The sequence below is a fragment of the Ctenopharyngodon idella genome, chromosome 24, assembly GCF_019924925.1.
Source record: "Ctenopharyngodon idella isolate HZGC_01 chromosome 24, HZGC01, whole genome shotgun sequence".
Taxonomy (NCBI): domain Eukaryota; kingdom Metazoa; phylum Chordata; class Actinopteri; order Cypriniformes; family Xenocyprididae; genus Ctenopharyngodon; species Ctenopharyngodon idella.
Window position 1 is genome coordinate 22,145,440 of NC_067243.1, and position 13,074 is coordinate 22,158,513.

At 38.6% G+C, this 13,074-nt stretch overlaps 1 protein-coding gene across 1 annotated transcript; it reads left to right on the forward strand.

Moving 5' to 3' along the window:
- The first annotated feature begins 283 nt into the window (after positions 1–283).
- Positions 284–7,360, forward strand: igf2b (insulin-like growth factor 2b). Its single transcript, XM_051884190.1, has 4 exons — positions 284–467; positions 1,495–1,645; positions 3,536–3,717; positions 4,490–7,360. The coding sequence occupies exons 1-4, from the start codon at positions 399–401 to the stop codon at positions 4,724–4,726; spliced, it is 639 nt and encodes a 212-aa protein (XP_051740150.1). The 5' UTR covers positions 284–398; the 3' UTR covers positions 4,727–7,360.
- The last annotated feature ends 5,714 nt before the right edge of the window (positions 7,361–13,074 follow it).

Consider the following 13,074-nt stretch of genomic DNA (forward strand, 5'->3'; position numbering starts at 1 on the left):
ATGTATTTATTTATGAATTGGCTGAGATGGTGTTAAAATAAATTTGGGAAATAACGTTTTAGGCGGCATAATATTTTAGGAAAGCACATTTTCTAACGTCCATTGACCTTTTTGTGATCTGGATTTCTTGGAAAACTGCACCAGGGAACTCGGCTGGACTGCTGGAGAGGATTCACTGACCACCTCGAGCTTTACCTCTCACGGACATGCGCACAAGAGGGGCGGGGGGTGGAGGGGGGTGTTAAGGGGCGGGTTTGGGTATATAATACTTCTCTCACAGAACTTTTGCCTGTCGCCTGATTTTTGGGACAGCTCCACACAACATCCTAACACCAACTGGGGAAACTAAACAGACCTTTTCAACCAAATACAACAAGACCGCATTTTTTTACGTTGTCATGGAGGACCAACTAAAACATCATTCTGTTTGCCATACCTGCTTGAGAACAGACAGCTTCATAAACAAGGTAAAGAAAACCTTTTAACAGCCTTTAGGACATATCTGGAGATGATTGCATTAGTAAGACTCTCTTAATTAATTAGAAAAATATCTAACGTTGTTATTGGCTTGAAAACAAATATCAGAAATTGACACGTTCGGAAAAGGAGAGAGATTTCTTTTGCAACGGATATGTTTTTGACACTCGTAACTGCTAACAGCTCTAAACATCTTGACAGCGTTAAATGTGGAGTACTATAAGGTATTATACAAAATACCATTATGAATTACCGTAAAGCTGATTTGGAAATGTATAGTAAAGCGCTTTACAAACAGAAATGTACTTGACACTTCATTCAGGATACGCGCGCACGGGAACGAAGTTGCGCAAGGGGGCGACAGCACTTTAAATGAGCTGGGTTTAAGGAAATTATATGCTGAGTTGTGAGGAATGAGATAGCTGGGTATATTGAACAGCCTTGCAACTTGTTGAACGTTGTGTAAGAGTGTAAATGAGGAGATAAAAGCTCTTTTCGATTCGGATAATCAATTCATCTGCTAGCGTTAAGCAGATAATTAAAAAGTCGATGCATGCATGTAGAATCCCAGCGATTTTAATGCACTGAAGGACTAGTGACTGATACCAAAGGAAGATCTTTAAGATAATTGATCAGCTGGTCTTTAGACTGTAAAATATCATCTTTTTAGTGAAAAATTAAACGCATTACTACAAAATGCACAATTTTCCAGTATTGCATTTGGTGAATTCAATGCATTGAAGAAGTCTGACCTCTTTTTTGTTGCTTAAACCAACGTGCATGAATAGAAAAAACATGCATGCAAGAATAATTCCAGTGCTTTACATTGCCATACTGGTTTTGACCATGTGATCAAGCAGATGGCTATGCATGCAAACAATGTATTGGATTACTAAATTGAATGCCTCGAGGAAGCTAATAGTTCAGTATTAAGGTATACACAAGATCTTTTTAATACAAAGATCAGCTTTGTACATTAAAAATGAAATGCTAAACTAAAACACATTATCTCCACAGGTCATAAAGATGTACTGGTCCATACGGATGCCCATATGCATACTGTTTTTAACCCTGTCTGCCTTCGAAGTGGCTTCAGCTGAAACGTTATGTGGTGGAGAGCTGGTGGACGCGCTACAGTTTGTGTGCGAAGACAGAGGCTTCTATTTCAGTACGTACATTTGCACATTTTTTTCTTTTTAGTTTGGAAACCCTTCCAATTGTATGTCACGAATGACCAGAGTTACGAGCGAAGTCTCTGCAGATTGTGCTGACTGGGCGCATTCTCTCGCGATATCTGTGATTGCATATGAAAGGGATGCTAAATGAGCCACAATGGCCTGGTTGTTTACTTGCACATTCCGCCAGGGAAAGTAATAGTACCCAAGTGGCATTCCATTCACCTCTCCAGAAATGTTCCCAGGCTACACTCAATTGAAAAAAAGTTGTTTGTCCTCTTACACGGCTGGATGGATTGAGACAGCTTCATTACTAGTTTAGCGTAACAGATACTAACCAATAGCTTCACACTAGTTCAGTGCAGCGATTGCCGATTCTACAATCCAGATTTATATTCATCTGCTGGTTGTACACCGCTCACATGCACGGAGGCGGTCGAGAGCACAACTTTTTAAACATTTGTCGTCTTCCTCACGCCAGCACTGACAAACAGACAAGGCCTTTGTGTTCTTTTGTCCACAGAAGCCTAACTACCCCGAAAGATCATTATCCAATTTGGGCCAGCGCAGATTTTCCCCCCTCCATCCACTAGATCCACTCCTCAATGTTTCCCATCCTACAATCAAGAACACCCTTTCAGATCATTGCGGCGCAAATCGTTTGCATTATATTTGACTGAAAATCAATTGTTCCTTCCTTTTTCCCGGCCCGGCTCCCCCCTCCATTACTGTGTCCTGTATCTTCGCTCTTTCATGCCAAGTCTGTTCTTCTACCCCTCCCCCTTCCTCTCTTTCATGCTCTCTTTATCTCTGCTGAGCTGGCAAAGGACAAGGTCAAAGGATATCCACCATTTACTCATCTAAGACTTTTGCCCTTGCTGTCTTTTTTGTAGGCTTTCGATCTCCCATTCCTGGGACCGTGTTGCAGGGTTGTTGGCGAATTCTTCGAAACCGATTTCGAACAGCTCAATTAGATGGCATAACAAGATCAGTCCGGGCGAGAAAACAAATAAACAGACTCCATTTTATGCCACCAATTTTGGCTTTATTATACACCGCAGATGAGTCCCAGTCAAAACACAATGAATCGATAATGAAATCTGCTTTGGCAATGGAATCAGGCCACTGTAGCTTGATTTACATTGGCTTGTTTGAAGGGTTTGTTGAATGTGTTTGCATGTTTGATGGCAACTGTTTGAAGAGATGGAGCCAAATCTCTTCTTCTTTCTTGCTAAAACAGCCAAAACGTGCTGTTTATTTTTCCTAGTCTTAACTGGTTTGAGATGGTTTTCCAACATGGCTATGTTGGTGCTCAGTTGGATCTCCCTTATTGAGGCTTTTTTCACTTTTCAGGCTGGATGACTAGTTGTTTACCCAGTTAAACACCAGGCTTAGAGAAATGGGAACTTAAAACATGAATGATTATCAAACCAGCTTAGGCTGGTTTAATCAGGCTTTTTCAGTAGAGTTACCTGGTCAGCCAGCTGGTTTATTTGAAAAGTGCCCCTAACCTATCTAAACCATATCCTGATCAGGCTGGGAGACCAGCAAACCAGTTTAGGCTAGATTAAAAGTATATTTCAATCAACAAATTGAAATTCTGTCAACATCTAATCCCCCTCATGTCCTTCCAAACCAGTATGACTTTCTGGAACACAAAAGAAGAACTGTTTTTGACCATACAACAAAAGTCATTGGGGTCACACTGACTTTCATTGCATGGATAAAAAAATGGTTTGGAACACAGGTTTGTAATGACATGAGGAGATTTTTGGGTGAACTATCCATTTAAGCTGTTTTCTTCAGCAATTTTGTCTGACGTGTGACCAGAGTTTCTCTCCATGTCGTCCATAAACTCATGATCTTCATTTGTTTCCCTACAGGTCGACCAACTAGTAGGTCGAACAGTCGGCGTCCTCAAAATCGTGGGATTGTGGAAGAGTGTTGTTTTAGCAGTTGTAACCTAGCTCTACTAGAACAATACTGCGCTAAACCTGCCAAGTCAGAGAGGGACGTTTCAGCCACATCCCTACAGGTCATCCCGGTGATGCCCGCATTAAAACAGGTACGTTGACCGTGGGAAACAAAAAAAACTCTCCAGAACTTTATCACACGCACCATCTTGATTGTCCTGTGCTTTCTGCTGAACTTGTGCATCCTGGCATGTGGGTTTCAAGAAAACAGTGAGCCAGAGTAAGGAACTAGTAAGCAAGTATCGCCCTAAAACTGCTGACCAAGTGGAAAATGATATGATAGAACTGAGAGGTCATATATGGGTTGAAATTTTCCTGTAGATTTACATCACATACGTAGATTGGGTTACAAAACCAATGTCTCTCAAGATGACCTGGATGTTGACCTGGATTATCTCCTTCCTTGTCATTCGTCATTTTGAGTTTTGGTCTTTGTCAGTATTAGGCCTTTGTTAGGGATAGTTTGGGATAGTTTGCCCAAAATTCATCATTTCCTGACCATCATGTCCTTCCAAACATAGAGATATTTTGAAGAATGTTTCCAAAATAACACTGAGTTTTCATTGAATGGACTAAAAAACAAGGAGACTGATTGGAACAACATGAGAGTGAGTAAATGATGGTAGAATTTTCATTTTTGGGTGAACTAAGCCTTTAAGAAAGATGAGGATTGGGGGAATTTGGAGAAATGTAAGGATTTTGGGCAAAATATCTGCTAAACCATTACATTTTTAGTCAAAACCTTTGAGTTTAAGAGAGTTTTAAATCATTTTTAGAGATTCTCCAAGCAATCATAAAAAGTATTTGTGAGAATTTCAACCTCTCCGGAGCCATTTTCTAACGCTGTTATTACTTTTGCAACAGGAGGTCCCAAGAAAACACGTGACCGTGAAATATTCCAAATATGACGTGTGGCAACGGAAGGCCGCACAGAGGCTACGAAGGGGCGTCCCTGCCATCCTGCGGGCCAAGAAGTTTAGGCGGCAGGCGGAGAGAATCAAGGCCCAGGAGCAACTGCACCACCACAGGCCTCTCATCACGCTTCCCAGCAAGCTGCCGCCCATCCTTCTTCCCACAGAAAACTACGTCAGCCACAAGTGAAACCAGGATCATTTGCACAGAGTCGATAAAAAAAAGACTAGGGGATCAAAGCTTTTTGTCTCTGACGTCATTTCTGTGGCAGTCCTCAACAACCCTTCTTCCTTCCCCACCAAACGTGCTCACACGCTCTTCAAGTTTCTATTCTTGCTGTTTCATTCACCAACAAAAAGGCACATCATCAACGAGAGGAACACAATTCAGGTGAAGAAGCAAAAGAAAGAGCGAAGAAGTTGCGGAACGTCGAACGTTTCGCCAGTTTGGAGGACATCAGAACGCGAGGAACAGCTAGAGCTAGCATGAAAGAACCTATTCCACTGCATTCTCCCGAGACATAAGTATCTCTCTTTTTTAAATATTAGTTTGCACCTGTAACTATAAAGGGACATCCACACTGTAAGGAATTGTTGTAAAATTAGATTCCTGTTCCAGCACCTTGTAATCACAAATGAAAAGCAGCGAAGAGTCTGCGAATTGCACATCGCCACGGATTACGTCAAAGTTCTTGTTAAGTAAATAAAAGGCACTATTTTTTTATGGACTATGAACGTGTAGCTCAAAAAATGTCATGGTGCTAGCTTTGGGAATGGACTCAAAGGAGAAGGGGTTGAAAAGCATGTTTTTTTTTCCTTTGAAACTTTATTAAACTTTCCGTTTTAAGGAAAGTGTGACTTTGGAAAGAGAAAACAAAAGCATATTGGCTGCCGGGATATCTCTGCGTACGTAAGACACGCGACATATGCCTTGGGTGGCGTTGCGATAAAGGAAGGAGCAAGTGTGGGGACGCTGAAGGGATCACGTTCAAATGCCTGGACGTGAAGAACTCGCCTCCTTTCGAGCGTGGCTGCACAAAACCCCTGCTTTGCACTGCAGGAGGAGGGACATTGTGACCTTGAAAAAGTGGGATGTTTGTATTTTCTATGTTCTTTTTCGTGAAAATGCTTCAAGGAAAAAAGGAAAAAAAAAAAAAAGCCCAGTTTGGTTTCTGGTACCGTGACATTCTTGTTGTTGCAAAATAGGCTTTGTGTTTTTGTAACGTTATTTTACAGTTCTGAAAAAAAAGGCACAAATATCAATTCAAAGGGAAAAAACGCAATAATGTCAACTAACATATATTTTTAACGTTTATCCGTAGTATTCACATGCTTTTGCCTGAAAACAAATACTTGAATATATAAATATATATATATATATATATATAAATATATATAGAATAAATATGGAAATATATATTATAATTAGTTTCCAGGGACATCATGTAATATTCTTTTAGTCTGAGCTGTATCTTGCGTAATGAGCCGCCAAGCTTCTTTTTGTTTGTTTGTTTAAGTACAAATATGGGCACTGTATAAAGGCATTATTTATTTTGTTATAAAATTATATATTAAAATCAGTCCAAATACAGTAATATACATAGCACTGATGCTCAACTGATGGATTTTATTTTATATGCTCTCTCTTTTTTTTCCCATTTTACATGTAAATGCTTTTTGTAGATGCTTTGTACCAAAAAATATTTCCTTTTTTCCTTTTGGTTCGCCACAGAGCTATTTTAAAATCAATATTTTAACAGCAGCTGTAGCCTGGATTGCTTAGGCATGTTGTAATACAAAAATAGGCACATACTCAGAATACTCTCTCTCTCTCTCCCTCCCGCATGGCTTTTTAATCTGCCAAATGGATTTCTGTTTATAAAAAAACAAAAACAACTACAAAAAAACTTGGATAAACCCGGTCTCTATATGTCATGATTGTACACAAACCCACTGCAGTTTAAGCCACTTTATCGTCATTGTTGTATCATCATTTTTGGCTTCTCTAAGATATGCCATGTTTTTTGGGATTGAGAAGAGCCTGTTCCTGGTTCAATGTTTTCTATTGTTGCTGAGTAATTAAACTGCATCCATAAGCCAGAGTAAAAATTCATTATGCTGTCACGAAGGGTGGACTGTTTATATTCGCCATCTTACAATATTATGCCCTAAATCCTAATATTTCCTTTCTGGTCAGGGTGGTTTTTCAAGTCCTCCATGTATCTTCATCTCAGTTGTTGAAGGGCTACCATACTTATTTACCCTAATACTCAGGAAATATCAGCGGATTTATGTGAAAAACCCAATACATGGCCATTTTCTTTCCAGTTTCCCTAACATTGTTTCTTGGATAAGGTCAAAAAAATGATACTATAGTATCGCTTAGTACCTTGAAACTTAAAGGTCTAAGTGCCTGCAGTGTATCCCTCTGCCTTGATAATCCAATACTTATCTGATTCATATCAGTTGTGACAAAACAGTGCAATTATTATAATTACTATCATTATTTTTATTATTAAAACATCCCATATTTCCAGAGACATTGCCATTTTTCTATTATGTTATCCCTGCAAGGACTGCAATCACTGTTGTTCTTTCCAAACTGGTTACTCAACTTTCCATGCGTAAAAGGCGTCCTTTTGCGCTTAAAAAATGAAGGGATCTTTTGTCTTTCATTGGCAATGGTTTAATATCAGTAGCCCACGCAGCCTGTGTGTATTTTAATTGATTTAACCTCTGCACGCTAGAACGTCCGAAATGCACAATTCATGTACTTTCATTTTTAATATCAATAAAAACCATTTTATCAAACATGTTTCAGTCATGTGCAAGTGTACGTGTTTTTATTGCCGGGGTGCATTGTAAATGATTTAGTAGATGTTGAGGCCTACAAAGAATGTCCTTGATGCTTTTAGCATCTTTTCTGCACTGGCTGATCTGCAGAATTGTGACAACGAAGGAAAATGCACTAAAATGTGACCGAACTGTGAGCAACTGACATGGGAGCAGATGCACGCTAGGGTTCAACTCAGATGAAGTCAAGCAAGCTCTTGTAAACTTTGTATCCAGCAGAATTCATGCTAACATCCCCACGTTCACACCCTGTAACAAGTGCTAATCGCTCTTTAAGGTAACAATTGTTACCTTAAAGATCGATTTCTACCTGATTTAACTCATAAAAACTAGTTTTGTTGGCATAAATGAACCTATTTAGATATTAAATAATATTTTTGACTTAAGTGGAATTCAAAAGTCTGGGAACACTAGTAAAAATGCTTCTATTTTGCTTTTTTTGTCATTTAATACAAACGATTTCACTACAAATTATATTATCAGCATGACATTTTGAATTTCAGAATTTGTCATTTATTTAATTATCCAGGTTTGTGCAAAACCTGATGATTCAAGTTGGCATGATAATGTTCCAAAGAGCATATTTGCTACAAATTTGCTTATTTGATTAGTGACCTAACAGTTCAGAACATAATTTCACAACATAATATTTCTTTGTACTTTATTTCCAGGTTTAAATTAGACTTTGAATTCCAGATTTTCACTGTGAGCTGGAATCAAGTCATCATAATAGGATGTTCAGATGATAAGTCTAATTCTGTAAAACTCTTGCGAGATCTGCATGTGCTGCTGCTAAAGGTTAATGGTTGTTGTAGGACACCAAGTAAACAGTATCTAAATGTTAGTGAATGATGGTTACCATCTAGACATGACCGATCATGTCTTCACCCTGCAAAGATGCAATAATCAGTGATAAGCACTTGTAGAAAGCAGCTTTAATGGATCTTTATTACAAAAAAATCTTTTATTATACCAAATGTAATCTTATAAAGCATTAGTTCACCCGAGACAGACGGTTATGTCATTATTTACTCACCCTCATGTTGTTCCAAACCTGTATGCTTTTATTTTTTCCACAAAACAAAACATGAAAATGTACCGTCAGCCAAGCTCCAAACAAAAAACATAAAAAAAACAAAAAACATAAAAATATATTAAAAGCGGTCTATACAACTTTGGCTACTGCACCAAACTAATGGTATTTTGTCATTAATAGCATAATAGTGCAATATAATGTAATTGTACACCGATCAGGCATAACATTATGAGCACTGACAGGTGAAGTGAATAACACTGATTATCTCTTCATCACGGCACCTGTTAGTGGGTGAGATATATTAGACAGTAAGTGAACATTTTCACCTCAAAGCTGAAGTGTTAGAAGCAGGAAAAATGGGCAAGTGTAAGGATTTGAGCGAGTTTGACAAGGGCTAAATTGTGATGGCTAGACGACTGGGTCAGAGCATCTCCAAAACTGCAGCTCTTGTGGGGTGTTCCCGGTCTGCAGTGGTCAGTATCTATTAAAACTGGTCCAAGGAAGGAACAGTGGTGAGCCGGCGACAGGGTCATGGGTGGCCAAGGCTCATTGATGCACGTGGGGAGCGAAGGCTGGCCCGTGTGGTCCGATCCAACAGACGAGCTACTGTAGCTCAAATTGTTTAAGAAGTTAATGCTGGTTCTGATAGAAAGGTGTCAGAATACACAGCGCATCACAGTTTGTTGCGTATGGGGCTGCATAGCTGCAGATCAGTTAGGGTGTCCATGCTGACCCCTGTCCACCACCGAAAGCGCCAACAGTGGGCACGTGAGCATCAGAACTGGACCACGGAGCAGTGGAAGAAGGTGGCCTGGTCTGATGAATCATGTTTTCTTTTACTGCTGCTAACATCTTGGTGCCAGATACCACAGCACACCTTTAGGGGTCTAGTGGAGTCTATGCCTTGATGGGTCAGGGCTGTTTTGGAAGCAAAAGGGGGACCAACACAATATTAGGAAGGTGGTCATAATGTTATGCCTGATCGGTGTATATTTAAAGGTGCTTTATGGTGTTTTGTCCTTTTTGATGCTTGATCACTATAAACTGTTGCAAGAGTGTGGTCACATTAACAAATTTAATTGGAGTTTCTTCTGCAAAAAAGTTACATTTTCTATTGTCAGTAGTGTGGAGATATATGAAACACAACTCACACATTAGTCACTTTTAAACCACCGCGGAGAATTTGCGTGGCAAAGTGAACCTGATTCGAAATCTGCAAATCAACAAATTTGACATAATTCTCTCTTCTCAATGCTGTAATTTTCCTCCTTTGGAAAGTTGTGGAAAGGCTATCATGAATTTTTTTTTAACTATCGGAGTAAATGGGAATACAAAAATTTGATTTGTTTTCGTCTCCTGTTCACCACTATAGACGTTTACCCAACAATGACAACTTCCACTTCAGACAACCCCTTTGAAATGTAAAAAGGGTCCAATGAAATAACTGGATTTCACCCATGAAAATTTTCCAAACAACAGTAAATGTGACTGGTGCTAAAGGTGCTTAAAGATGTATGACGTCACTTTGTAGGCCAACTGGCAGTTAGCATCACGTTGGTTCCCTCGACAAAAACCCAGTAGGATTTTTTCATAGGCTTTTGGATTATCACAAAAAACAAGTTCTGTGATCAGCAAAAGTTTATGATACTTAAACACATCAAGATAATTTTCACAGATGAATACAACTTTTATGAATTTTTTTGCCTAAATGCAGTTGCTAGAAGTAAAAAGCTAAAGGTAAGCTACAAGCGAACTACACTACAGTCCCACGACTTCAACGTCACCACCACTGAGCTTTTGACAACCCTTCCAGTTTTTATATAAAAACATTTTCCCAGAAAGTTTGAGTTAGAATAGTTTACAAGAGCAGAATTATAGACGTTCATGATGTCCCCGACAACCTCTGTAGTCCCATTTAGCCACTTGTTAGTAATCGCCTTTTTCAAGACACATAGAGGCTTAAAAAAAATCACGAGTGGGGTAACACTGATGTATTTTATGTCATAAAATAAAACATGAAAGTGTCTTGAGCTTGTGTTCACCACAGACCTTATTTCAGCCATTTAACCAAAATCCCATTCAAAAAACCCATTGACTTCGGGACGATGGAACCGGAAGTGCTAAAAAGCTAACCCGTTTCCGCGTTTTGGCCTACAAAGTGATGTCATACCTGCACCACTCTATATACCACACCTTATTTTACTTTATTATTATTTACTTATTTACATTTCAATTTCTTTTGTGTCAACTTACAAATGAGAGATGTAAGTGACATGAAAACTGTAGGTTAAATCATGAAACAAAAGTTACAATACACTGTAAAAAGTAATACGCTATATCTACTCCATAAATTTTGGCAACAGATTACAAGCAATATTATTAATTAAATTCAACAAATAGAATTGAGTTAGAATTGAGTTTAGAATTAATCAAATTAATTCCTTAAATGTCAACCATTTAAAATGAGTAAAATTTAAATAAAATTTAAACAAAAATATCTGAATAACAGACAGACGTCAAAGATGAATTAAGAACTCTTTATTTTTTATTGTCAACACTGAAGACACCTGATGATAACAAGCAGAATCACTGAAGGAAAGAGAAACACAAGAATTAACAGAGGTTTAGATGTTTGGTCACCATTATGGTGATCAGTGTTTCATTTAGTTGGGCAGTTTGACTCTTTGCTTTTTATGTCAGTTTGTGGTTTTTGTAATGGTGTTTGCTAATTTTACCAATTTGAAATGGTTGATTTTTAAGGAATTAATTTGATGAATTCTAACTAAATTCTTCTATGTTGAATTTAATTAATAATATTGCTTATAATCTGTTGCTACAATTTTATTGAGTAGATAGAGTGTATTACTTTTTACAGTGATGTACAAATAAAATGGCTTTTCAAACAAGAAAAATGTAGGATGAGACTTGAATTGATTGGACTGTCATGTGAGTGACAGGTTGTCCCGCCCTTGCGCCGGTAAACACATCATCAGAGAAGAGAATAATCGCTGTAAGAGGGAGGGGAAGTTATTTTGATTAAAGATTACAAGGGCACATGCATTTTTGTTAAAAAAACAAACAAACAAGAATGGCTAATTTTGATTTCATGGTGACTTTAGTAGCATGTCATTTTGTGCAATATTATGAAACAGCTTTGGTTCAGGTAATCCCGCCGTCTGTAAAGCATTAATACTGCTCTGTGGTCGGCCGTTTACTGTCCAGAACAGCTGACTAAGGAGTACGAGCGCTTCCTTGAAGCCTTTCAGATACCTTTTAGCTGCCAGAAGCTGCACATTAACACACAGAGCACTAGTGACGGATCAGCTAGTGAACCATGGCGGCAGGCAACCTGGCGTGTTAGTGAGTATTTGTGTCTGCTATAATGATGGAAGCACTCGATATATCCCCTCAAGACCCCACGTGAATGTCGTTATAGGAGTAGAGAAAACGTTAAATGTTGCACGACATTATACATGCTTGTTTAATTTAGTGCAGCGTGACGGTTTAAATATTAACAGCCTCTTCTACAAAATTCCATTTCCCTGCAATAGATTTCAATCAGAGAACAGTGTTTTTACAACATGAATGAATATTTCAAGATGTAAACATTCAAGATCATGTGAGCGTGTACTCAATGAACCTCTGCGAGTAGATGGATTTTACTGTTACTAGATTTTACTCATTTTACATTGGGTTTTACACAGCGAGTAGCTGTAATATTTTACTGATAATTTTCTATCATGCTGAAATAAAGAGATATAAATTAATTACACTCAAAATGTTATAACAGCTATTTTTATATTTTCTGAAAAAAAGAAAAAAGTTAAAGGGTTAGTTCACCCAAAAATAAAAAATTCTTTCATTAATTACTCACCCTCCAAACCAGTAAGACTTTCGTTCATCTTCGGAACACAAATGAAGATGTTTTTGATGAAATCTGAGAGCTTTCTGTCCTTCCATAGACAGCAACGCAACTGAAACTTTGATGCTTCAAAAAGTTCATAAAGAGATTGTAAAACTAATCCATATGAATTGAGAGGTTTAGTCCAAATTTTCTGAAGAGACACAAGTGCTTTATATGATGAACATACTGAATTTAGGCTTTTATTAACACATAAACATTCATCAACTCACACATCAGTTATGGTAAACGGAAGCTCAAGCATGTTTGCTTGACGTGCGAGAACCAACAAGGTTCATTCTCGTGTGTTGCGCAGCACGTTTGAGCTTCAGCAAGAACCAACAAGGTTCATTCTCGTGTTTTATGCAGCACGTTTGAGCTTCCTCAAGAACCAATGAGGTTCGTTCTCGTGTGTTACGCAGCACGTTTGAGCTTCCTCAAGAACCAATGAGGTTCGTTCTCGTGTGTTACGCAGCACGTTTGAGCTTCCTCAAGAACCAATGAGGTTCGTTCTCGTGTGTTACGCAGCACGTTTGAGCTTCCTCAAGAACCAATGAGGTTCGTTCTCGTGTGTTACGCAGCACGTTTGAGCTTCCTCAAGAACCAATGAGGTTCGTTCTCGTGTGTTACGCAGCACGTTTGAGCTTCCTCAAGAACCAATGAGGTAAATTCTCGTGTGTTACGCAGCACGTTTGAGCTTCCTCAAGAACCAATGAGGTTCGTTCTCGTGTGTTACGCAGCACGTTTG